Below are 27,014 nucleotides of genomic sequence, written 5' to 3'. Positions count from 1 at the left end.
TGCGTGTGAAAAACCCAACACCGTTGCAGTTTTTGACACTCAAACCGGTGCACCAGGCACCTACTACCACACCCAGTTCAAAGGCACTTCAATCTTTTGTCTTGTTCATTCACCCTCTGAATGGCACACATACACAATCCATGTCTCAAGGCTTAAAAATCCTTCTTCAACCAGTCTCCTCCCCTTGATGGGCAAGTGCAATGATTGAAGAGGATTTAACAAGTTACATCAATAAGGAAAGGTGTTCCTAATGGAAAGGTGTTCCTAATGTTTTGTACACTCAGTGTAAAATCAGGGCGATGGTGGTGGCATAGAAATCAACATAGATTATCCTTTGTAATTACAATCTCTCTGAAAGATTGGGATTGCTACATATCTGAACATAGCTGTTCCCCAGATAAGTGCTGTGTTCATGTTGACGTCAGCAACAGCAGCAGTGTGTGGGTGGGTGAGTGGGAGGATGAATCTCAGGGGAGCTGCTGGAGATACCTTTGACTGGAAGCACAGAAAGGATGTGTGTTACAGCAACTCCTCCGTTCTGGATTACCTTGAGCTTGAAGAAGGTAGAGTCAATTGCGTGTCTTAAGAGGACGAGTGGGCAGCCGAACAATGCCTGTATCTTTATGAGGACCGGGCCCTTTGCTCTGCTGACCGTCAAGCCCTCTGTGTGTGTGTGTGGGAGAGAATGTGTGTTCTGACATCACCTGTATGTGAGAGACAAGCAGTGACATTTCCTGTCAATTGGATACAGTATTTCCATTAAACTGAATGAAAACTGATGTGTCAATCTACAAGACAACTGCTTGTTTTATTTCAATTTATTGCACAAACATCATTAACAAAATGTACTTGAATATTAATACTATCAAGTGGAAAATAACAAACTTTCAAGCTCTCATTAAGTTCTCTTTCGATACCATCACAAGTAAAAGCATGAAACTGATCAGAAAATACTGGCTGGGGCCCCACCATTTCCTTCATTGAGGCAAAATGTTAATTGGAGATGAGACACTTGGGCAGGAAGGTGGCATGGTGACACAATGCACTGTGGGAAAGCTGTGAGGCTAGCTTGGGAACAGGAGGAACAAAGTCATACAGTAGTAGTGACAGGAAAATGGTCGCACAACATTTCATGTATCTTTCTCTAGCACCGCACAGTAGAATCCATGTCTGCGAGTTCAGGATTGGCCACAACATCAACACATGCCTCCAAAAGAGAGGCCAAACTTAGCTACACAATCATCGGTAAGTGACAAGGTACAATTTTGTTAGACTCAAATGTATCCTTTCCAACAAAACCACAATACTGGGACGCTCACCAGACTAGCAATGAATTCTGATGTATTTGTGTGTAAATACAAGCAACTTATTTTGAAGTAGTGACAATTGTAATTACATTTTAATMAAGTTTTGTCTGATATGAACAGGAATAAGTACTGTACATGTAATACTTACAGTAACAGTTATATATTTTTGGATATTTCTAGAGATGGTTTCTGGGTATTTGCATATATGAATAATAAAAAAGTATCATCAGGATATATAAATGTTAATGTAATACTAAATGTATTTAACTATACAACATGTACAAACATATACATCCAGTATGTTTGCATGGTGAATGGGTTGTGTGAAAAGTCTTTGGTACAAACATGGGCATTGGGATTCAGTTGTCTGTAACCTGTTAACACTAAAGTACACACTAAAGCATGTACGATCCAAGTACATTGGCTTTGTCCACAAACTGAACTCTATATGACAAGCAAAGACCATGCAAGGTTCAAATCTAATTCAGAAAAATCAATACAAAAATATGAATAATATGAGTTGATAGATGCATCATCTAACCTTGTCATAGTTTCTTCAATGACAGTTTAACGTAATAGTTAAGGTTTTAGGGTAGGGACGTTTGAACCCTGAGGTCAATTTTCAGTAGGCACCACTCAAGCATAATGTAAATACTCCTAGGTAGGTACATGTTTAGATCCAAACAAAAGACACATCTCCTGTGGCAATAACTCATCATTCTAAGTCATAACTAAAAGGCATGAGGGCTTGAGTTGAGATACAAAGACCAATTGGAAACAGAAATCTCTAATGAAGGGCATGGTCATTATTAGGGAAGAAACAGGATGCCATCAAAAAAGACAAACCAGTCAAGCTTCCAGTTGGTAACCTTTGTGCCTGGAGTATGAGGAGGAAAGGGAGACGTCTTCAGAAAGGCACAGGGATTTACAGAGCGCGTTCATCTCAAACTTACTGCTAAAGTAGTGCCAAACACAGGTGAATAAACAATGTGTACAAATACAAATTAAGTTAGTGAAGATGGCATAAATTGTATGAAACAATTCATGAATTAATAAATGGCAAACATGGGATCACAAAAGTTAGCTCGCATCATGTACAGTATGAAAGGCCGTTCCTATGGCGTGTTGTACACGTGACTGAAAAGAGCAACAGTACACACTCACAGTACTATAGTTAGTATGATACACACTCTGGAAAGGACTGAGGCCTTGATGCAATGATCTTCAAAAATGAATCATAGATGATTATTGTTACCGCCTGCAACAGAAGGTAACGCGAGGAAAGTGAAAGGTGACCAGCTTATTGCTTTCCTCAAGAACCAGACACACACCCTAGGAATGGAACCACGTCTGATGATGACAGCTCAACTCAAGTCATACAGGAGGAGGGGGGGGAAACGTTTATATTTATTTTCATGTCAATTTCACATTTTAGTAAAACTGTTAAAGCCAATTGCACGAGAGGCTGTTAGAAAAGGTGTGAAGATAAAAGGTGGAAAACAAAGCAAGGAGTAAATTAGAGGAGGTTTCGGTTGCCGAAAATGTTATCTGGGTCCACATAATCCTTGACGGACTGGAGCATCCCGACGCCCAAGCTGGAGATGCTCTCCTTCATCCACTCCTTCCGAAGTTTCCCAACTGGAGAGAGAGAGAAMAAAAAAATAAACACAAAGAAAGGAGAAATCAGCACGCCTGATTGCGCAGCAGGCTGCTGGGAGCCAATCAATCTTGTGAGAGTGAGTGAATAAACAGAAGGTGATAAATGCTTTTATTCAGAGAGGAGAAATGTTTTGCATGGCATGATTTATGGGGCCCAGCAGCCTATCAAACTCATTAGGCCCTGTGTGTTCCCTGAGGAGGTGCCGGCTGGCCGCCGCATGCACGCCCCGCTCTGCCTCTCCCTCCCGCATTCCCTGAGCAGGCTTCCACTACCTTATCATTCCCCCGCCCCCCCACAGACGCCACCACGGTGTGGGGTGGGTGTTCTCCTCAGGCTGACCAGCACAGCCCTAAAGTCCCAGCGTGCCACGCTCACACACACACACACCGCCATCCTTCTGACCCTGGCCACTGACTGTGCCGGTGGCGTGGGGACACAATGGTCCTCTGTCATGGCTCTGGCCGCAGGCCCACTGTGAGGAGGCTCCTGTTGAGGAGCTGGAACAGAGTGGGCCAGGCCTGGCCAGAGAGCCCAGACCAGCGCTCTGCCAGCTGGCCAGACACAGACACACTCCAGAGTCCCCCCAGTCCTGCCAGGACCGCAGCAGGGAGTCTGGAGCCTCTGGGAGAGGGGACAGGTTCTCACTGGTCCCTGGCACACAGTCAACACCGAGGTCCTAACACTGACCAGAGCATGGCTGGAAACCAGGAGCATTCATGGGACTGCCTCCACATTGAAACTGCTACAGAAGCGTTCAATCCACTATCAGTTTTAGAATGACAAACCCCCACCTGTCCTCAATTGTGACAACAGGTCACAGCAACCTCACTCCTTTTGTCTGATAACACACAATTCATTTAGAAAGTAAATAACAAACAAAAAAGTTGAGGAACCTGTGCTGAGATAAGAGTCGATCTGAAAGCGACATTGTGTCTTTGAAGAGAGGGAACCAGGCAGTCTGTTTGTTCTGGGTAAACATCAAGCGTAAGGTCGCACTTTCTTGGAAAAGCACACACAGCTATCTTTTTTCCACTAGTCTAAAAACAGCCCTGAGAATGGAATGATCTTAAACAGGTGCCACTGAAATGAGTACATGCTTTGGGAGCTCAAGCTCCTGCAGGTAATGCGCAGATATAACCATCAGAGATTAGATTAGAGTACAGCAACAAATTTAACAGAGCAAGATAGAAAAGGGGCGCTCACATACCATCCCTTCCCCCGTAACTGAACTGTCCCACCCTGTCTCTACGTCACTGGCATTGAAGAGAGCCAGCCCAGCCTCCCATGTTAAATGGGGGGAGTTGAGAGAAAGGGGGTGGGGTGGTGACTGAGACCTGGAGCATGGGGGAGGCTTGGGGAGATGGGAGGGCGCCATGCTATCAGTGACGRCGAGGCAGAGCAGCCAGGGGATACAGATGGAAATCAGCCATGGGGCCACAGAGGGCCGTCTACTGACAAGACAGGACAAACAGGGGGGCCACGCCACGCACACCCAGATGGTGACAGTGGGACCAGTCAGTCACCCAATCCGCTGCTACCCAATAACTAACAAAGTGGCCTGCTCTCCTCCTCCTCCCCCCTTCTCCCCTCCCTCGTCCCACCTCCATCCCTCCCTCCACTCAGGAAGGAGAGAAAACAGAAGGTGCTGGGACTGCATCATTGCCTCCATCACAGTGATAATTTACACATCTATCTTGTCATTTTCCCTCCTTTTCGCCTGCTATTGCAATCAATCTACCCTGGGTTTAGCCATACAGCTGAGACATGCAAAGAGGAGCAGGCAGGCAGGCACTTATTTTGGAAATGAATGAGAAAGAGAAACACTGAGGTCTAGAAACAGCGGATATTTCTGTGTACCTCTGGGAGACGGCCCAACAACGAGAGCTATGGCTAATGAACGGAAAATAAGCTAATTCAACCCACTTTTCTTGGTTTCCAGCTGTGCTACTCGGTGACCTGTGTAGTAGTGCAGTTGACCGGTGGCATTTAGGCCGACATTCTATAGAGTCACACGGTCAGAAGGAGCTGCCTTCCTGCTCTTCTGGAGTACTTCTCATGTGGAGTATAGGACTGAGCTGAGAGCCTTGCCACTCAGTCTCTCTGTGTGTACTGGCCTGTTTTGACAAATGGAGACCAGGACATGAAAGAGTGGGTAGTGTAGTGGCCCTGTGTCTCTCTGATATGAACAGGGACAAGTCCAATGGAGTGAGTGTCTGAAGAACCAGGACTGTTTCTGTGTTTACACAGACGGATGACTCTCAACCTGACTGGTGTGCCAACAGCTCTGCTCCTGCTAAAACATTACTTTTCCTTTTACATTCTACTCTGACGCAACAGTGACCACCTTAGAGCTAAACAATGGGGATAGAACAACAAAACAATAGAATATATTGTCATGAATGGATGGTATCTGACTACTTCTAAAATGTACTTAAACCGACCCGTCAAATCCAGTCCACATATATTTGTGTAAAAATGTAGTTTTGTTGTAGCAAGAGTGTATTAAGCTGCAGGGATGGATAGTGGAGAACTGTAGATAGAGGGTTCCACACACACACACACACACACACACACACACACACACACAACACTCCACTCACCCAGAGCCACAACACACACGCGCGCACGCACGCACCCTGGGCAGCCTGACCTGGTGTAAACACAGGTTAGAAAAATGTATATTTCCTGCGGTGGCCTCCCACCTCGTCCTCCCAGACTACATCTGTTTTGTTTGATACACAAAACCCAGTGAAACTAGCTCCATTTGTCACGCGGTGATTGTGGGCAGACAAACCGGCCTGTCCTCGCTCAGATAGCAGACCCAGCTGTTATTAATCACAATTACAGAGTGGGACTCGCACCGAGAAGCTGCATCAATATCCCCTCTCCCCCCTGGCCCCACACCCCCCTGCTTAGCCTCCCTGCTCAGCCCCGGGTGGCCGGCTGGCCCACCGATTGGAGGTCAGTAAATACCGGGCGATAAGACCGGCATCATTTACCCTGGCCCATTGCCTTCTAGTATTAGCAATCTTTTAATTTTTAACCTTCCCCGCCTTCAGGAGAAATTGTGATTTAATATCGCAGCTGATTCACTGCATGCTGTTTTTGACAGGCATGATGAATAGCCTGAACTGATGTATGAAAACGGCCAGGCGGATGGCAATATAGATAAGGTAAGGTAGCCATTTCGGTTAGCCCTGATAGGGCACCACAGAGTCGTTTTTCCCCCTCGCTCCCCTGCTCGTTTCATTTGGCCCGTGTTGAAATGAACAAAAGAGCCATGGCAGACTCGCTTGTCTGCACTGTGGGAAAGTTTGGACGCGCCAAGGAAGCAATGAAATGTCTCCTCCTAGCCAAAACAGAGGTTTTCAAAAGACTCTGTGCCTGCTTTCTTACATAGAGCAGCATACCGAAAGAGCCTGTCAGACTACCCTAATGTGACTTTAAACCACTGCCCCTGCCACCCATCTCTAAGTGAGGAGGCAGGTCAGTATTATGAATTTGTCGGGTTTTGATCCGAAGAAACGGTGCCAAAGCGTGCTGAAATGGTTAGATGTAGGGATGTTCACTTGACTGTACCTCCATGGTGGTGCGAGAGGCTTCCTCCATTGGCTAGGATCTCCTCTCTAGCAGCGTGCTAGGAATGGACAACAGACGACACACATCAATCAATGCATCAATGAACCCATTATTTCCACAATGACTATCATCACCCTTAACTATGGTGGTATACATCCTCCTGAGTGGTAACGGTTAGAGTTCCAGGTCAGAAAGGACGCATGTCTGTGAGTGGGTAGCTAGCACATATTTGGAGTGCTCCGTAGATTTACCTCCACTTGTTCATATGTATGTACTGGATCCGCCAGTCCTCTGTAGTTGAAGGCAAAGTAGAAGTAAACACATGCGCCAGCGTCATAGGTCTGAGTCACTCTGCAAGGCAAGAGGAAAGGGTTTCAACATGATAATGTTCACAACAGAGAATAAAGGCTGAGTTATGTTCTTAAATGCTTTTGTCCACACTTGTCCCACTGCAATTTATCTCCACATGAATCCAAAGAGAGCATCGTTTAGTAGAACCAAAATCAATTTTGTAACAATAAATGCTATTTTTTTCTCTCTCATTGGAATCGGAGAGCAGACGGATGGAGGCGAGAGGCTGGTGTTCTCGTGAACCTCTGACCCCAATTCTCGCTCATGTTTTCTGAGACGCGGAGGAGATGCGGTGGATCAGTCACCTTTAATAACATCCCATTATCAGGACATTGAATAGCCATCAGCACACTTTGATTGGATTATCTGAGCTACATTTACAATGGTTCAGGACACAATATGCTTCAACACTGGCTGTCCGCAACTGGCTAAAAGATTGTGCTTTCACATGAATACGCAAAACAATAAATTATAATAATGACTGARATTTTGCACAGTTCAAAAGATGAATACTATTTGAAAACGTTACGTGCTTCCTTTTAAGAAGCGCAGGGCTAATATGATAAAATGATGCTTGATTCCCTTATCATTAAACATTTATTGGATATTAACCATCTTAGTAGGCATGTGCATATTTACTATAACTCTAACCAGGGCAAAAAGATCTGCATTGAAAATTAAACTAAACCCGTATCAATGTAACACTGTGCTTCAGGGAAAGGAAACACCAGTACAAGAGTCTCTTTACAGTGTTGTTTTGCCCTAGCCCCCAGTCTCTTTACAGTGTTGTTTTGCCCTAGCCCCCAGTCTCTTTACAGTGTTGTTTTGCCCTAAGACCCCCGTCTCTTACAGTGTTGTTTTGCCTAGCCCCCGTCTCTTTACAGTGTTGTTTTGCCCTAGCCCCCAGTCTTCTTTACAGTGTTGTTTTGCCCTAGCCCCCGTCTCTTTACAGTGTTGTTTTGCCCTAGCCTCCCGTCTCTTTACAGTGTTGTTTTGCCCTAGCCCCAGTCTCTTTACAGTGTTGTTTTGCCCTAGCTCCCGTCTCTTTACAGTGTTTTTTGCCCTAGCCCCCGTCTCTTTACAGTGTTGTTTTGCCCTAGCCTCCCGTCTCTTTACAGTGTTGTTTTTGCCCTAGCCCCCCGTCTCTTTACAGTGTTGTTTGTCCTAGCCCCCGTCTCTTTACAGTGTTGTTTTGCCCTAGCCCCCGTCTCTTTACAGTGTTGTTTTGCCTAGCCCCCGTCTCTTTACAGTGTTGTTTCCCTAGGCCCCGTCTCTTTACAGTGTTGTTTGTCCCTAGCCTCCTGTCTCTTTAGTGTTGTTTTGCCCTAGCCTCCTGTCTCTTTACAGTGTTGTTTTTGCCCTAGCCCCGTCTCTTTACAGTGTTGTTTTGCCCTAGCCCCCTGTCTCTTTACAGTGTTTGTTTGCCCTAGCCCCCGTCTCTTTACAGTGTTGTTTTGCCCTAGCCCTCCCGTCTCTTTACAGTGTTGTTTTGCCCTAGCCTCCTGTCTCTTTAGTGTTGTTTTGCCCTAGCCCCTGTCTCTTTACAGTGTTGTTTTGCCTAGCCCCCTGTCTCTTACAGTGTTGTTTGCCCTAGCCTCCTGTCTCTTTAGTGTTGTTTTGCCCTAGCCCCCTGTCTCTTTACAGTGTTGTTTTGCCCTAGCCTCCTGTCTCTTTACAGTGTTGTTTTGCCCTAGCCCCCGTCTCTTTACAGTGTTGTTTTGCCCTAGCCCCTGTCTCTTTACAGTGTTGTTTTGCCTAGCCCCCTTCTCTTACAGTGTGTTTTGCCCTAGCCTCCCGTCTCTTTACAGTGTTGTTTGCCCTAGCCTCCCGTCTCTTTACAGTGTTGTTTTGCCCTAGCCCCTGTCTCTTTACAGTGTTGTTTTTGCCCTAGCCTCCCGTCTCTTTAGTGTTGTTTTGCCCTAGCCCCCAGTCTCTTTACAGTGTTGTTTTGCCCTAGCCTCCTGTCTCTTTACAGTGTTGTTTTGCCCTAGCTCCCGTCTCTTTAGTGTTGTTTTGCCCTAGCCTCCTGTCTCTTTACAGTGTGTTTTTGCCCTAGCCCCCGTCTCTTTACAGTGTTGTTTTGCCCTAGCCTCCCGTCTCTTTACAGTGTTGTTTTGCCCTAGCCTCCTGTCTCTTTAGTGTTGTTTTGCCCTAGCCTCCTGTCTCTTTACAGTGTTGTTTTGCCCTAGCCCCCGTCTCTTTACAGTTTGTTTTGCCCTAGCCCCCTGTCTCTTACAGTGTTGTTTTGCCCTAGCCCCCCTTCTCTTTACAGTGTTGTTGCCTTAGCCTCCCGTCTCTTTACAGTTGTTTTGCCTAGCCTCCCGTCTCTTTACAGTGTTGTTTGACCCTAGCCTCCTGTCTCTTTACAGTGTTGTTTTGCCTAGCCCCCAGTCTCTTTACAGTGTTGTTTTTCCCTAGCCTCCTGTCTCTTTACAGTGTTGTTTTGCCCTAGCCTCCTGTCTCTTTACAGTGTTGTTTTGCCCTAGCCCCGTCTCTTACACTGTGTTGTTTGCCCTAGCCCCGTCTCTTTACAGTGTTGTTTTGCCCTAGCCTCCCGTCTCTTTACAGTGTTGTTTTGCCCTAGCCCCCTGTCTCTTTACAGTGTTGTTTTGCCCTAGCCTCCTGTCTCTTTACAGTGTTGTTTTGCCCTAGCCCCCGTCTCTTTACAGTGTTGTTTTGCCCTAGCCCCCGTCTCTTTACAGTGTTGTTTTGCCCTAGCCCCCCGTCTCTTTACAGTGTTGTTTTGCCCTAGCCCCCAGTCTCTTTACAGTGTTGTTTTGGCCCTAGCCCCCGTCTCTTTACAGGTTGTTTTGCCCTAGCCCCCCGTCTCTTACAGTGTTGTTTTGCCCTAGCCCCCAGTCTCTTTACAGTGTTTTTTGCCCCTAGCCTGCCCGTCTCTTTACTGTGTTGTTTTTCCCTAGCCTCCCGTCTCTTTACTGTGTTGTTTTTCCCTAGCCTCCCGTCTCTTTACTGTGTTGTTTTTCCCTAGCCTCCCGTCTCTTTACTGTGTTGTTTTTCTCTAGCCCCCATCTCTTTTGAGGAGTTGTGGGAAGAGCTGTTGTTCCTGTGACGTGGCCCATCGCTCGGAGGGTGTACTGGCTTCTAGAGGTTAAATGGGCAAATCAATCATGTGACAGACTGCAGGCGGGAAATAAATGGCTGAAGCCTAATCAGGTTGGGCCCTAATCTGTCCACAGTGAGCAAGGAGCAGGCGGTCTGTGCGTGTGTGGCCAGGTCACACAGGGAAGGTCACACACAGGACTCCTCTCTTGCTTGCGCGCACACACTACTGGCACACTCATAGCAGGGAACACATTTTAGAAGATATAATCATCGGATATGATCAACCACACCGGTCAAATATGTACACAAGTTGAATCATGGAGTTAGAGATGCAGAGGTCATGTCCAGGTTTTCAACATGATCTCCACGATGTCAGCAGGTGTGTTGTCGCTCGGAAACCAAGACGGCTGAAAGGTCTCTTCCTAAACGTACCTGCATGAGGTCAAGGGTTGAAACTGGACCCCTCGCTCTTTACACTCTCGGTTAATACGCTCTTTGACATTCCGGCAAAGGTCCAACACCCTGAAGAAAGACAACAGGAGGAAGAAACATAAAGACTAGCATGTTCTCCTGAAGAGTAGCAGAATGTTAGAACATGATATAAGCCCCGAGACCCAGTAATGCACTATATAGGGAATAGGGTGCACAGCCCCATGATTTAACCCAGTACGACAGGTGGAGCTGAGCTGTCGAGAGTTATGTGAAGAGAAGGCCTCTGGCCCTGTACTGTGGGGTACACAGACAGAGAGACAGACAAAATGGAAAACCTCACACCATTATGGAGACTGTAGTGCTAGGTATTTGTAGCTGGGAGAGACTGGCTCACTCTGTTCTCTAATGGCCGTCACTCCCAGGCATGTGCAGCCTAGTGTGAAGAGATGGAGGAGGAAGAGGGGTAATGAGCCCTGAACATATGCTCGCCTGCTAACCCCCATCAGGCAGTCTACACAGTGGGGTGCTGAGCACGCGTGTCTGTCCGTGTGTGTGTGTGTGCCCGTGTGTCTGTGAAAAGGGGGGGGGGTGGGTTACTCTCCTGAGATATCGCTTTAACGTGCAAGGGAGTCAGTCATTTTTGTTCATGTGTGGGAAGAACTGTGTGGTTTCATAATGGGAAGGTTTTTTACACTGAATTTCCAACACTGTATGTTGGAAATTCATGTTCAATCTCACACCCAGCAGCACACATGAATGCATCACATTGGCCATGTCTCTCTCTTTCCCTCTCGCTCCCCCTGCACAGAGTCAGGCTGGGGCTGAAGAGGCAGTCTTCCCTCCTACGCACAGCCAGTTAATGGAGGGAGAAGGCAGGCATGAAGGTGAATGTCAGAGAGGGAGTGGGGGTCGAGCTACTTGTCTTTGGGGCTCTTCAAACTGACTGTGTGGGACGAGAGTGATGTCGAATTGTCACACCAGTTCAGAGACACTCGTTCATTCACAAAGGTTAAACAAGTTGCCATCTTTGTCTTTACCTGTCCCAAGGCACCGATGTCTCAAATGATTCCGCGACCACGTAGTAGTCCATCCCCAAGTCCTGTTAAATAAACCGCAGGAAAAATGCTGAAGTAAAACATAATAGAAGGGGACAATATATGATCAAATAAAATAACTTTTATTGGAAGTCAAATAAAGAGGCACACAATATAGCTAATATAGCTGTTTCACAATTCGCGTAAGGGAAAGATCTGCGCTTTTCATTGTCAATTGCTCATGCCAAGATTCCTCGAATGACAACATGACATCCCTGGCTGAACAGAGGTGCCAGATATCTCGGAGGTCACATTCTGCAGCCTTTGTGTGTATGTTCCTTCTATCCTATCAGCTGACAGAGGTCTCTATCTGCCCCTGTGAGCAGTGCCCCCTCCCTCCCTCCCCGAGCTGTCTCTGGACACTGGGAGAGTATGGCAGAATAGAGGAGAAGAAGTGACCCACCCGGAGGTAAGCGATGACGAAGGTCAGAATGTAGCCTCTCTGTCCATTGTCCTCTCCAGCTGCCAGGCCCCTGGAAAAAGATAAGTTAATATTTAACAGGTTCCTTTCTGGCCCTGTCATCTCTCCCTGACCACAGCTGCCTGTGATGCCCGTCAGTACCTGTCACTGCCACAATGTTCAAATCAATGATTGCCGCTCTGTGCCTCCCTGCGGGTCAACCACACATCCATCACCCGCCACGGGTAATAACATTTTCAACCAACAACCCAAATTAAATCAGGACGCGCTCATTAAGAAATCACTAAATTGATTTACCTGTACTTTTCTCCCCTAATTTCTTAAAACCAGAAGACAATATCCCTTACAGACCCCCCCAATCGATCACAGGCTCTCGACAAGTGATGATGAAATTATGGAAAAACTAAAACACAACACACTGCCTGGTAGGTGAGGCCTTTTCAATGATTAAACTTATGAATTGGTCAGGATATTACCTGAGAGCACAAAGCCAGTGACCTGAGGAATGGACTGGAAGCTGTGCACTGGGCCAAGGAGCAACACTAATACACAATCCATAGGGTCACCAAGACAAGAACGGTATTTCTCATGGGTCCAGTGTTTTCATGAAAGGTTTGTTTATGATGACTAGGTGCAGAGCGGATGAGGTGTGTTCAGGGGGATGAAGAAGTGAGTTATTTGCTACAGTATGTTCTGATTCCTCTTTAATGGTGTGGAACAGTGTGGTTCCGGGCAGGGTGGGACCCCCAGCCCAGCGGAGGCCTTCAGGCACCTCAGACATGGGCCTTACAGCACGGCTTCATCACCAAGTCCCTACTCTCTGACCTCTGTGGCACTACACATGACAACACACTTTTGTATATATAATCGATTATTTTGGACCTTTCAGTTGTATACAGGGTTGTTAGAGGAGCGAAGGAATGTCTCTAGAATTCCACGAGCGCAGGTGAATTGAACATGTAGGGGAACTATGAGGAACCCAGGTTTGTTGCTGTTGTAGTTAAGGTGCAGATATACAGAATGGAGAGAGATAGCATCCCTTTCAGGCTGATAGATCACTTATTTCCACCAGGGCCTCTATTGATCTGCCTCACAATCAATCAGAATAGCCAGGCCAGGCCACCCCCCCCCCCCCGTCACCAAAGTAGGTCTGACAGGAGGACGGCCACATGTGATCCATCACACTGCTCTTTATACTTGGTCTTAGATTGGTTCAAACACACCACCTTCAGCCTGAGGGGCCAAGCTCTTCCACTATGGCAATGGAATGCCTCCAAGCAAGGCCTAAGGCAGATTTCTCACAATGAGGAGTGTACCAGGTACCAACTGTGGTTCTCACGTGTTGTATGCAACCTGTGCGCTGAAGACAGTCTTCCAGAATAAAAGGGGGGAATTTAACCCTCACAAATTTAGGATGTATGTTGGGTAACATCTACTGACCTGAGAGAAGGAAATGGGGGCTACTTACCCAAATGTTGCAGCAATGTCGTAAACTTGTTTTTCATGCTGCAAGACCCTCTCGCGGTCCCCTTCGAACAGCAGGGTGGCAACAACCAACTGGTGGGGGTCGAAACCTTTGAACTGGGAAAAACAGGGAAGTAAAATTTGTTTAACCGTTTCCAGAAAGTACAAATGACATACAAGAGAGAAATGAGGAGTAGTATTTCTGCCAAATCATTAAGAATTACCTTGGTGATGTAGAATTTCTTTAACCCTTCCACAAAATTTGTGAAAATGGACGACACTTGAGGTTTCAGGGCATGACCTGTAGAAACAGAAGGGCCAAGTCCCTTAACTCAAAAGCCAAGTGGACCTCTGTCTTTTCTCTTTAGAACAATACAGTTTAGAGGAACTACCGATATCGTTTATTCACACATTTGGTCCCACTTAGCCCACCCATCTCCTGCCTGTTTCCTCCAGGACTAACATGGCAACTAAGTCACATTTATTTGGGTGTGGAAACAAAAGGAGGAAAATAAATGGTAACATTTGAATAACTTTACAAGTGCCTGCGACAGGGACAATAAATCAGTGGGTTTCCGAGGGGAAGTGGGCTTGACACGGCCATATCCGTCTTCCTCAGCCACCGCACGTTTTGATTTATTCGTGATCGGACACACAAAGCGCCTGTGGACAAGCTAAAATGAGGGTCTGGAGCCGATGGGATGGTTATCAATCACAGTGGGGTAGAGTCCTGGGTGACTCTGTGGAGACTGAACACTTCATTTCTTTCCCCTCCGTCTCACAGTCTCTTCATCACTTAGTGTCCCAATTGTTTCCATTCCAAATTTGATTGTGGGTCTTTAGGTCTCCCGCAGCCATCACGCTCATTAATTAAATACTCAACGACCAGAGAGGAGAGGGATTATACATACAGTGTGTCATTTCCCCCCAGTCTGCCTTTTGTTCATTTGCATTTAATGCATGTCAATGGCTAACATACCACTTGCCATTTTCATCTTACTAGCGTATTGAGATAAGTGGCCCCTATATTTTATATTTTACTTTGTACAATTCGGAAATGAGCAGGCCCATTGAATACATCAGATCCCCTCACTCAGCAGCCAGGGTGATTAAAAGGGAAGGCAACCCAGCAAACAAAAATTGGTTCTGTGAACATTCCCAGAACATTCATTAGATTGCCTCAAAAGTTCTAATAACACCAAAACTGTCCAGGTGTGCTGATGATTATACAGTGTTTGCATAAAACATTTGCCTGACGTTGCAAGAACATTCACAGAACACATTCTGTTACATTACCTGGAAACCTAATAAAAAACCTCAGGGGAATGTTATGTGGTGGTTGATACAGATGTTGTGCACAACATTTTAGTGGATGCTAGAACATTCCAAGAATATTTCATTTAAAACATTAAAATAAATTTGTATTTTATTTTTAAACCAAAAACATTTGAATGTTATCATGTTAGATAAAATCCTAACTAGAACTTAATGAGAATGTTCGCTAATATCCTGGGATTGTTCCCGGTTTGCTGGGAAGGCACTAATAAGTCCAAGAAGGTATCCTATCAGTCCAGACTGAGGTTCAGTTATTAGTGAGAAACCTGGTCGCTTCATCTTGCCTGCTTAATGCTAAGAAGTGCTCACTCGGTGAAAAGTGGGAATATAGGGAGACTAATGAGATCCCAGGAGACTGAAGAACTTTACAAAGATGTCGGGCACAAACGCCTGATACATTCCCCCAGACCTAAAGAAAAATATTGTAAAACTTCAATATAACAACTGCTTAATTGTTGCCAAGGTCATTTTTCATTGGGCTTCAATCCACGAGTCGTGTGTGTGTGTGTAGCTAGATCCTCTGCTGAAATAACGCTACATTTAACTTCATGCAACGCAGCAGAGAGGCAAAAGCATACATGAAGAAACGTTGCCAATGCTGTATTCTTTTCTCAAATGGATTACAGTTGGGGGGAAAAGCCTCACACAAAACCAGGCCAAATGGCAATTAAAAAGAATGTCACATTCAAGGAATTAGACTATTTTCAAAATACAATGATTGAGCAGAAAGACATGGCATAGACTCAAGCTGGGAATTGCCAGGGACCTCACGATATGATATTATCACGATACTTGGGTGCCGATACGATATATATTGTGATTCTACATGCATTGCGATTCGATACTGTGATTRTATTGAGARTCGATGTTCCAAACATATTCCTCACCATATGTCTGCTGCAGAGGGACAAGAGAGAGCCATGAGAAAACGACTTTTGATCAGTCGTGGAAATCAAAGCGCTGAAAACAAACTGTCTCCCTTTTTAAAAAGATGGAGAACAAGCTATGAAGGAAAAATACTGGAGTTTTGGTGCAGGTACAGCCAACTAGCCCAAAAATAATATTGCTTTATTGTCAAAACGATGCAATATATCATGAAAAATATCCCGATATGTATATCGACCCCCCCATCACTAAAAAGTACTAGCATGTTCCTCAGATTCCAGCCTTGTCTGAGAAAGGCTACAGAGGGGGGTGAAKTGTGGAGGGAACTAGAGGGAATTACTTAGAAATGGAAACCAGGTCATCCACACAGCACAGGCAGCGTGTGGAGCCAGAGAGCATAGACTACTACTTCACTGAGCTCCCGTGTTAAACTAAGACACACTGAGTGTACAAAACATTATGAGGTCTTTCCATGACAGACTGACCAGGTGAACGCTATGATCGCTTGTTGATGTCACRTGTTAAATCCACTTCAATCAGTGTAGATGAATTGGAYGACACAGGTTAAAAGAAGGAATTGTTAAGCCTTGAGACAATTGAGACATGGATTGTGTATGTGTGCCATTCAGAGGGTGAATGGGCAAGACAAAAAATATTTAAGTGACTTTGAACAGGGTATGGTAGTAGGTGCCAGGCGCACCGGTTTGTGTCAAGAACTGCAATGCTGCTGGGTTTTTCACACTCAACAGTTTCCTGTGTGTATCAAGAATGGTCCACTACCCAAAGGACATCCGTCCTACTTAACACAACGGTGGGAAGCATTGGGGTCAACATGGGCCAGCATCCATGAGGAACACTTTCGACACCTTGTAGAGTCCGTGCCCTGACAAATTGAAGCTGTTCTGAGGGTAAACGGGGGTGGGGGTGCAACTCAATATTAGGAAGGTGTTTTAATGTTTTATACATTCAATGTAGGTTCCTTTGCAGAGATGAAATGGCAGGGTTTTGAATGATGTTGACTTACCGAACTGAAACTGTTCGTTATCCATGAGCCGGATGGATGCAGGTGCACACCTCTTGGAGAAAAAAATAAGGTATAATTTAGGAGCATGTTTCATTTTATTTTGTAAACATTTCCCCATCCCACACTATATTCTAGTAATTTTCCTTGTGAAAGTTGAACCTGCATTACGTTTCGTAATTTAGAGAAAAACCTTTCAAATTACTTTGAAATAACATTTGTTACACAATAATACACAACCTGTAGACATGAGCAGACATTCCTGGTAGTGTGTGGATACGTCCATGAAAAGCCACGGCTCAATGGTCGATACCTTAATTGTGTGCTATACTAGTGTACCGACTCAACTCATTTCTGTAACGAACGGGGCTGCACAAATCATATGCTTGTAGTCATCGATAATGGTTGCATCAGCACTACCCAGTAAGAGTGAAAAGAGGTAGCTTATTCATTATTATGGTCTTCATTATCATTCAAATGAATTCCTTCCCAGAATAGGTGATCTGCCAATCATTAACTGACCACTTTGTTTGTACACTACAATATAGCATTGATCTGCACTGTTCAATACCTGCATAGTTTAGCTACTGTTCTCACTGTTATTATAATGTAACCTATAGGTACATTGTACAAACACTCAACACAAGATGGTAATGGTCTTTTACCTGCTTGGCTACCTCTCGTAAGCAGGCCACTCCTGCCTCAAAGTTTGGGAAGACCACCGAGCCGTACTTCTGGTACTCTGGGATTGGCCGGATCTTCATCGTTACCTCGGTAACCACACCAAGAGTTCCTAGTGGAAAACACAAGGGAACATACCATAGAAACCGAGGTTCTCACACAATAATGATTTTAAAACAATAGCCTGACATTGGTTGTGGTTTGATTGATAATTGAAGCGTTAATGCCCGACTTAACTAACTGGGTTGGTGATGATCAGTGGTGTAGTGGAGGGTAACCACATGTAAAACGCCGTTTCCGCACCTTTCTTATTTTGCTCAAGCTTTTACCCACCTAGTTTCTTTACCACCACGTCACTGGTGGTGACCTGTGTGTCACCTTCCACCTCTGTGATCTGGTTTCATGCTGCTCACAGGAGACCAATGAGATTTATCGAGGAAATAAAACAGGTCCATATCAAAGGAAGGCCAACACCAGGAACCCATTACATGTCGCCTAGGGTTCCCAGCTAACCTCTGACCCCACAAAGTATCCACTGTGTCTGTAGCTTTACGTGTCATGTTCCACGTTCTACGTAGAATTTTCCCTGCCGCAAGAATGTCTATGTCCAAAATGGACCCCTATTCCCTTTATAGAGCACTATTTCTTATCAGTGCCCATAGGGCTCCGGTAAAAAGTAGTGCACTATTGAAGGAAAAGGGTGCCATTTGGMACGCACTAGTCCCTTAATGAATGTTCTCTATCAAAACAGACAATGCTATTTCCCGTGTTTCAGAAAAACGAAGAAGAGGTTGTAGAAAAAGATGACAATTTGAATGCAAATGCATGTTATTGGCATGGACGGACTCCCAAATGGCAAAATCTGGACAACTAATGGGCCAAACTACGCAGTAAACACACCAATAAAGGAATCCTGTTTTGCTTAGCTCTGTTTACAAATCCCATGGACAGTATAGATGCAGTAACTCGCTCTATAAAACCTGAACGGTGGAAAGGATTGTAACAAAGACTTTATCTAATGAGATCACACCGTAAATAGTGATAACCTCAGAGGCACCAGTTAATAATTCTGCGGGAGGAAATCAAAATGTGATTTTTTTTATTTAATATATTGTCTTTAATTACTATTTCTATGAAAAAACACAGATGTCTTGATAACGGCTTAATGAGTGTTTATGAACGTTGGCTAATTTGAGAAAATATCCACAATAATTACATACTGTCAGGTCAAGTTGAACCATACATTGTCTTGGTCTATTCTCAGCTCTGAATTCACACAATAATGTTTCCTCAAAATAAAATCACCAATAACACTTCTAATAACAAGAAAGACGGAGCGAGAGAGAGCGAGAGAGAAAGAAAAAGCGAGAGAGCGAGAGAGAAAGAGAAAGCGAGAGAGACGGAGAGAGCGCGCGAGAGAGACGGAGAGAGCGCGCGAGAGAGACGGAGAGAGCGCGCGAGAGAAGACGAGAGAGCGCGCGAGAAGAGACGGAAGAGAGCGCGCGAGAGAGACGGAGAGAGCGCGCGAGAGAGACGGAGAGAGCGCGCGAGAGAGACGGAGAGAGCGCGCGAGAGAGACGGAGAGAGCGCTTGAGAGGAGGCTGGGTAGGACCAGCAGAACGGGCTCAGCAAGGTCAACTAACATGCTGACTCCAGAGGGGTAGACAGTATCGCATGCGAGTGGGACAGCAGGAGCCTTTTTTACTGCAATCCTCTCTGTAAACATGCCCTCTCTAACCTTGCTATAACCAGGGTTGTTTAGAGGAGATGTCCCTTCCAACAGAGGAGTCAGCACCATGCAGTATTTCCTACGTTCTGTTATCCAACAGTGAGGGAAAAAAAGTACTTCCTGTCAAAAGCGGCAGTGAACAAGCCTGATGTGGGAGATGCCATGCAGCTGAAACCTGAGGCCACTCGTTAGGAGTCAAAGGAGGCAGTTTCACATCACATTAATTCCACACAACATGAGATTAGTGCTGGTCTGCTTCACACACCTGCATAACGTTGGCAATGGCTTAGAAACAGAAACCTGATTATTATTGATTATTCCAATCAATCCCTTTTTACGCTGCTTAGAGAAGGACAGAGGGAAATACTTTGGTATTCAGTCCACTTCAAGGTCAGGGAGATTAGCGAGAGGCGAGATACTGTGTGTGGAATGAGAAGAGGAAGAGGGTTCTTAGTCATTTTTAATGAAATGGATGCCTGGCCACTTAACATGCAGAGCAGTGTTTGGGTTCCAGTGCTAGGGGCTCTGTTGTGTGGCCAGGTGTCAGCGTGTGGGATGCGTGTGCAAGGGGAGATATTGTAATGAGACCAAGCAGAGGTATGACCTCTCTCAGCTCCTGCAGTAGAGCAGGCCGCCCAGCCAGGAGCCCACACAGTGTCTGAGACTGGGGACAAGGTGGTCCTGTCTCCTCTCCTACCTAACAGGGGCTGGCTTCACAGTATGAAGCAGGATCAAAAAAGGGCCCAAAACTCAAGCCTAATATCATTTATATGAGGAACAACTAGTCGACACATCTGACCCAACCCATTCTCCCCTTTCAACAATTCCGATAGTCTTTATTTCAAACTCTGTGTCCCTGAATTGAAGGTAATTTAAAAAGAGATGATTGGACTAAATTAAATACATGTTGTTAGGCTTTCYTTCGCAGATGTGCGTTAAGTATCCCAAAAAACCATTCTAATGAGTACAAATGGAGATGTCTGCCCAGCCCCAGTGTGTAGTCAGTGAGCAGCTTGCAGTGCTTTGTTGGGCGTGTGTACCCACAGCTGTTGAACACTGCAGTGCCAGGAGTCCCTGCACCTCCTCTTTATGTGTGTGTGTGTATGTGTGTGTGGGGGGGGGGGGCTGGCATATGGCACTATTCTCACTGGGCTCTCTCACAAGGACAGGGGGGCAGAAGGGGTGGGGGCGTGGGCAGGCATGAAGCACAGAGGCCCCAAAACCAATAGCCCTCTCTCATGGCTATACCTCTTCTCCCACTCTGGTTCAAGTTAACCTGAGCCGCTACGTGAGAAGTACCGCGTTACTACTACACCCCCATCACACACACACACACACACACACACACACACACGTGAACTCATGCAGATAGGGTGAACTTTTATCATGTTGCAGTCACGCGCCACGAGAGGAGAGGTGAGTCTTACCTTCTGAGCCCAGGATGAAGTGGTGGATGTCCGGCCCAGTGGACATGCGTGGCCCCTGGCAGCTCTTCTCTATCACTCCTCGAGGGGTCACCACCTTTATGTGGATCACCTGCACACAGGACAAACAAGATGGCAGCTCAAGTCACTACGTTTGACTTCAATAGCCGCAGAGAGGAGTGGAATATCCATGTTAAAATGTTAAAAACAAGAGCTACCTGGGCTGCTGAGGTCATATTCAACGTTACATTCTGTCAACCATTGACCGATCTTAACCAAAGCAAGCAGGCTTCTTCCCAGGAAACACAAATAGAATGGTTCCCATACAGATGGCTTTGATGGCCCGCACCAGCAACTTCACGTGCAAGTCGCTAATTAGTGCCTTTCGCTTTAAAACCTGTTGCCTGTTGAGTCTCCTAGTAAGATCAGAGCTCGTTAGAGAGAAGAGGGCGGGCACGTACCAGGTCCTCGATGTTGCCGTATACGTTCTTCTTCATGCCCGATGCCCTCGTGGCCACCCAGCCTCCTAGGGAACTGAACTCCATGGAGTCGGGCTCATGCCCCGTACAGTAGCCGCTCTCGTTGAGCTGCGGAGGAAACACAACAGAGAAGTACACTCATCTGTATTCATAGGAGCACATACTGTAAAAGAACTCAACCACTAAAACCACAAGAATTTGGTATGAAACCAAAACAGCATGAGACAAACAAAACTCCTCTTCCATTGTTGGATTCAAATCGTGGGATCGTTATGGGGCTTTTGTGGTCAAATTCTTGGCTTGATGACATCATCCATTTTACAACGGTCTAAAATAAACCGACCAAAATAAAGTGGAGGAGCAGAAAAAGAAAAAAACGAGTAAAAAGATAGTTTTGGATGGTGGGCTGGGCCCTGGTCTGACAAMGCTCTACGCTGACCTTTTTTTAAAGGCGCACACAAAGCCATTTAGGAGCACAATGAAAGATATTTGAGGTAATAAAGCTGTAGAGCCCTGTCTGAGTGCTGGGCCCCTGCGGCAGGCAGGCATGGCCCTGGTRTGCTCTAATGTCTCCTCTCTTCCGGGTGAGGAGAGTCAGGCCGTGTGTGTTTTATGGCACTGCTCTCCCCGACAGGCAGCTTTCAATACTGAGCCATCTGCTCAGTCAAAATGGCCTCTCTCTATATGCAAAAGTGGCGCCTGTTTGAGATGCAGCACACGCATTCCTCCACATCAAACACTGGCTCCTTCACCATTTTTTTCTGAATTAGCTTCATGGTGCCATCTGCTCATCGCCCGAGCCTCTACCCTTCACTGCTCCGCTGTGGAACATAGTTAGCCCTTCTTCTCCCATTCAGACCTGCCTAGCATGGTCTCTCTGTACTCCCAGTAAACAACTAACCCAGGGTGAAGAGGCATGGCTTCCTACAGGTGAAAGGATGGGAGTTTATTTCGTGGCCATCTTACCATCTTAATGACATGAGCCTTTCATGGGAAATGATTGGGTATGAAATGGTTTAGAAACTTGAGCTCTGAKGAAGGCAAAACACTTACTAATCTCTCCAAATCCTGACCGATGATGCCCGCTTCAACGTGGGCGACTAAATTCTTCTCGTCGATCCACAAAATGCGGTTCTGCAGATGCAAAGACAAAAACTCAGGTGGTCAGAAAATGTCACTGCTTTGATCACTTATACCACTAGAACAAACAAAACAAGCTCTTGGTTCGATGCCTTATGAGTTGAGCCCAAATGAAAAGCAGGCTCTGTATCTGATACACCTGCTACAGGTCAGAGGATTTAAATTCAAATGCAGTGGCATTGACACCAAATACTCATGGCTGTCCTCACTGTACTCCAGTCTGCCTTCAGCCACTGAATCACTGCCTTAAAATACATTCCGGTTGTTTTTGTCTTACTTCTAAAAGCCCAAACAGGTCAGCGTGCAGCATTTTGTAACGACTGTGAGGAGAAGACAGATTCTATGGTGACCACAACATCTACCAATGAGAAAGGCAATAACCGCCAACCTCGTTGCTTGTTGAAGACGCGGGGGGAGTACTTCAGTAGCAATTCCCAACAGCGAGGTGAAGCACACATGTGGCTGGCATGACTAGAGGACTAGGCCGTGGGGAGGACACAGCATCAGTCAGATAGATTCCAAAAGGTTAACCTCCTTTTAAACATTCAATCCAGCAAATCCCCCTCTCGTTTCAGCCTCTCCAGGAACCTCCTGGCCCAGCTTGAGCTCCCCTCCCAGAGCCATCAATCATTCTCCAGAGGTAGTAAAAGTGTCTGTTGCTGTCATACACAGCCTTTCATGTGACTCCCTCAGACCCGCTACGCCCCGTGACCCTTGACCCAGCGCACTGGTCACTAGTATTTACGTCACCCCCTCAGTGACTGCTGGACTAGCGCTGTCCAGACTGCCAATATATCACCTGGGCAGAGAGTTGTCCAACAGCGCCGTGATACAGTAGTGCTATTAAATGCTGTTTCCTATTGGGTATCCTTCACTAACAGTAATTTCTCTGAGAATAGCTTGGCAAATTATTGCTACAGGATTCTCCCAAAGTTCGATAATGAGAGAGCGAGTCTCGGCTGGAAGTCTGAATGACCTTTGATCCTCCGCTGACCGCTACCTTTCCTGTCTGCACATCTACAGTTAGTTCTAMACTCCAACATTCACAGCAGTAGGAGCTTCTAACATCCAAAATAAATAAACCCTGGCTTGCTGTCCCTACTAAAAMAGAGATTGTCAGTTGATCTTACTATGCAAGACATTATACTGTCATATAAAAGAGGAAAAGCGTAAGTTGTGTTGAGACAAAATGCTGAGCAGAGCAGATTGCTGTGTGGGATGCATGTCTGTGTGCAGCTCTGATTCCCCACCATCTGTGAAGTATCCAGAGAGACGATGCAGCGAGTCTCCTCRGGGGGGCACTCTAGAGCACTGGTCACACTGGTCCCTCCTGGAGGAGGACAGGAGAGGGGTTAGGGCCTGCAGTTCTCCCGGACCAGGTCGCATGACCAGGAGAATACTACTAGGGCTCGGAGCAGACTTTATCCTGTTRAGGTCATATGGTGAAGGTATGGCATAACAGTATCATTATCAATCTGGTCTAAAATCAGTTATTACATTTGGGAAACGTTAAAAAAWGCAGATATTATTAGAATGAATTGCACTATTGAGTTTACAGACATTTTAAAATACTCACCGCCYTACGGTATCAAACAAACATTGTGCTTGCATGCCAGCTCCACAATTTTCACCACGTCGTTGTGGCAGTCTGCAGAGGCAAAGAACACCACAACAATATTTGGATGGACATTTTATCCCATGTCATTATATAACACACAGCCATAAATTAGTGTTGAGGCGATAACAAGCGTACTCATGTGGCAAAGGGACTAAGAAATGCCACATAAACCATCAGCCTCCGGAAAACAATAAACATTCACATAAGCCCTGGGCTATTAGAGCAGAGCGACAGGGAGAGACAGGGATAGGCAGGGGGGGCTTCCGGGGAAAGATGTCTCTGATTTGGCTGGGGGCATTCCTGAGATGGAGCCAGAGAGCATGAAGCCTGGGTCTCTGGGGTGGGGTGWGGGGGATCAATGCGGACAAGGTGCTCTGGCCAATCCCACGTCCATTCACACTGGTCCCCTGGCTGAGCGACTGAGGGTGAGGAGACAGAGCAGAAAAATCCACCTACATGGATCAGCTTCACTGGGCTCAAGCCCTCCCTCGCTGGCCAATGAGAAATGTCTCCGTTCCGACACACTCTGCCGTCCAATTAAACAAAGGGCTTTGGTGTGGGTATAAGAGTTCACAAGACTAACAACGTTCCACTTAAATATACAACCATACTAAAGTAACTACACTGGCATTCATGTTTTACATCACTGAGGCTAGAGGGAGTGCAATTTTGTGTGGATTTGGAGAGTTTAAAATTCAGGGGATGTTCCAATTTGAATGCTGCTACAGGAGCTTAGTAATTTGCTGGCCATTTGGGAGCCGGCTAATCAAGTTCCAGCCATAWGTCAACACTCATTTACATTATAAAATAGTGCCGGCCATACCTACAGTGAACCAATCTCAGTGGCGTAATTCATGGGGGTACTGTGCTGGGCCCGGCCGTGGTGTATTGGATATCAAACGCCCTCCCCCTGACGGTTCTTATTAAGCCTCCGCTCATACATATTAATATCCCTACGCCTCTGCAGAGATTAACCCTTTAAATCACCTAAGCCAGGATGGAAAGAAGCAATGTGGGAGGGAAATAAAAAAAATAAAAAAACAAGGACCGTTTAGAATAGTAGTGTCGCAAAAACTCACTTGGCCACACCACCATGTCTGGAACCCGCTCAAATTTCTTCCCTTCTCTGAGAGCAAAGATTTCATGTAAGCAATGACCTGTTAACATAAGAGAAAAAAAAAATGTAATATACTTAGTATACTACGAAAAAAAGCAATTATGGTTGTAGGATCAGTATAAATAGTGTGATATTGACAGCTTCCTCTGATTCAGGCTGCTGTTGTCCTACGTAAAAACAAAAGGTGACATCATGATCTCAACATTCACAGTGTCTGTGTGAGACCCCTCCAGACTACACCCATCGCCCTGGAGGACCACAGCCTTCCCAGCATGCCTCACCGTGGGCACGGAACACCCTGTCCTCAGCCTCATGGGAGAAGGGGATGCCCGTGGCCTTCAGGTCCTCAACGAACGCCTTGTTCAGTCTGGCCGGTGGCACAGCACTGGCATTCAGAGCGGGCTGGGACAAAGACATGGGAGGAGGAGGAGCCATTAACGGACTGCTGCGGTCATTGGAATTCAAACCAACAGGTGACGAGGGTTGAAAACAACGACACTTACTGTCGCGGGGCTTTTATGGTTCACACTGGCGCCAAAGGTGTTTTCAAACCAGTCCTGCAAACTGGGCAGGACCATCCCGCTTAGCCTATACCTGCAATGAACAGAAACACACAGGCTTAGAAGAAAGGAAGTTACCCCACAATTGACCTCTGACCCAACCTGTAAACATAACCCCTCAGACCTAGGTGTTATGCTGGGAACTGGTGAAATATGCAAAGGAAACCCTGTTCGACTGTCATTGATGTGACGTCAGTGTGTGGTGGTTGGAGCTGAATGAAGTTATTAGGCGAGACCAATGACAGCACTGTCCGTGCCGTCCCCGTCACGCCAGCCGCTGTATAATTGAACCGCTGGCACAGCAGAGGCCAGCACATCAGGGGAATGTAGTCTGCCTTTGTCCAGCAGACCATGAAAAACACTCCTTAATGAAAAAGCCTCTGTCACAGAGGAGAAATCTCTCTTTGACTTTCATTTCTTCCACCCAGCCACGCATATGTAGCACCCAGAAATAATTCAAAAGAGAAGGCACGGAATGGAAAGAGGTGGTTGATACAATTTAGAACCTAGAATAACAGAGGAATCATTTCCTGCACAGCATCCTGTATAATCCCCCCCCCCCCCTTACGCAAACACGGCTTCACATACAGTACAGCGGAGTACAGCACGCAGTCTACAAGATCCCTTTGATTTGAGTCTGACAGGCAAGGCTTTGRTCTTAAAACTATACATCACAAGTACAAAGATAATGCGATAGATAAAAGGTGTAAAACAACTGCCAAAGAAAAGAGCGATCCATTCTGCTGCCCGGTGTGTACTGAACACATCCTCAGTCACGAGAGACAGAGTYGAGATAAAAGGCTTCTCTACATCCACTGAGATTCAAAGTAATCATTTCCGACAGCACTCAGCATATTTCTTCAAATGTTATATTGCACACATTCAACCATGATCCACCATGAGAACTGTTGGCGTACACAGAACAACAAAAAACAGTTAGCCTATCTATGGTCAATGGGAAGAAGTACAAACATTCCATGCAAGGCTGAGTTTCCAACGGGGAATTTCAAATCACCGATAATCACACTAATTGACCTCTTATGTCGGGGACTGAATTGAGGCAAGATATGCAGGATACAGATACCAGCCACTAGATGGCACTAGCACCCCACTCTAAATTAGGATGGGGGGGGGTCCACTAGATAGCACAGCCACAATATCAAGCTTGTGTACATCGTAAAAATTCATGACCACACAAATGTGCTTTTGGGTCTTCATTTAAGGTTAGGGTTAGGCATAAGGTTAGCAGTGTGGTTAATGTTAGGGTTAAAAATCACATTTTCAGAAGAGAAATTGTAGAAATAGGCAGGGTTCATGACTTTGTGGCTGTGGTAACTAGTGACGACCCAAGGAGGGGGAGGTTTTACAGTTGAAATCGGAAGTTTACATACACCTTACCCAAATACATTTAAACTCAGTTTCACAATTTCTGATATTTAATCCTAGTAAAAATTCCCTGTCTTAGGCCAGTTAGGATCACCACTTTATTTTAAGAATGTGAAATGTCAGAATAATAGTAGAGATTGATTTATTTCAGCTTTTATATCTTTCATCACATTCCCAGTGGGTCAGAAGTTTACATGCACACAATTATCATTTGGTAGCATTGCCTTTAAATTATTTAACTTGGGTCAAACGTTTTGGGTAGCCTTCC

At 45.8% G+C, this 27,014-nt stretch overlaps 1 protein-coding gene across 2 annotated transcripts in view; it reads right to left on the bottom strand.

Annotated features, from left to right (window-relative positions):
• Positions 1-803: 803 nt before the first annotated feature.
• LOC111975508 (alkyldihydroxyacetonephosphate synthase, peroxisomal) overlaps positions 804-27,014 on the bottom strand; it is a 35,212-nt gene continuing 9,001 nt past the window's right edge. For both annotated transcript variants that reach the window (XM_024003817.3, XM_024003822.3), the window contains 18 exon segments: positions 804-2,945; positions 6,547-6,604; positions 6,798-6,897; positions 10,393-10,482; positions 11,430-11,491; positions 11,890-11,959; positions 13,376-13,488; positions 13,596-13,672; positions 16,616-16,667; positions 17,278-17,405; positions 20,450-20,558; positions 20,908-21,033; positions 21,979-22,059; positions 23,316-23,395; positions 23,642-23,713; positions 24,763-24,840; positions 25,082-25,202; positions 25,304-25,394. In XM_024003817.3, the coding sequence (XP_023859585.1) occupies positions 2,824-2,945; positions 6,547-6,604; positions 6,798-6,897; positions 10,393-10,482; positions 11,430-11,491; positions 11,890-11,959; positions 13,376-13,488; positions 13,596-13,672; positions 16,616-16,667; positions 17,278-17,405; positions 20,450-20,558; positions 20,908-21,033; positions 21,979-22,059; positions 23,316-23,395; positions 23,642-23,713; positions 24,763-24,840; positions 25,082-25,202; positions 25,304-25,394 (1,630 nt within the window). In that variant the 3' untranslated portion in view covers positions 804-2,823.

This window comes from Salvelinus sp. IW2-2015, linkage group LG2, assembly GCF_002910315.2.
Source record: "Salvelinus sp. IW2-2015 linkage group LG2, ASM291031v2, whole genome shotgun sequence".
Classification (NCBI taxonomy): domain Eukaryota; kingdom Metazoa; phylum Chordata; class Actinopteri; order Salmoniformes; family Salmonidae; genus Salvelinus; species Salvelinus sp. IW2-2015.
Note: the sequence above shows the minus strand (reverse complement) of the source record. Positions and strands in the feature narration are given on the sequence as shown.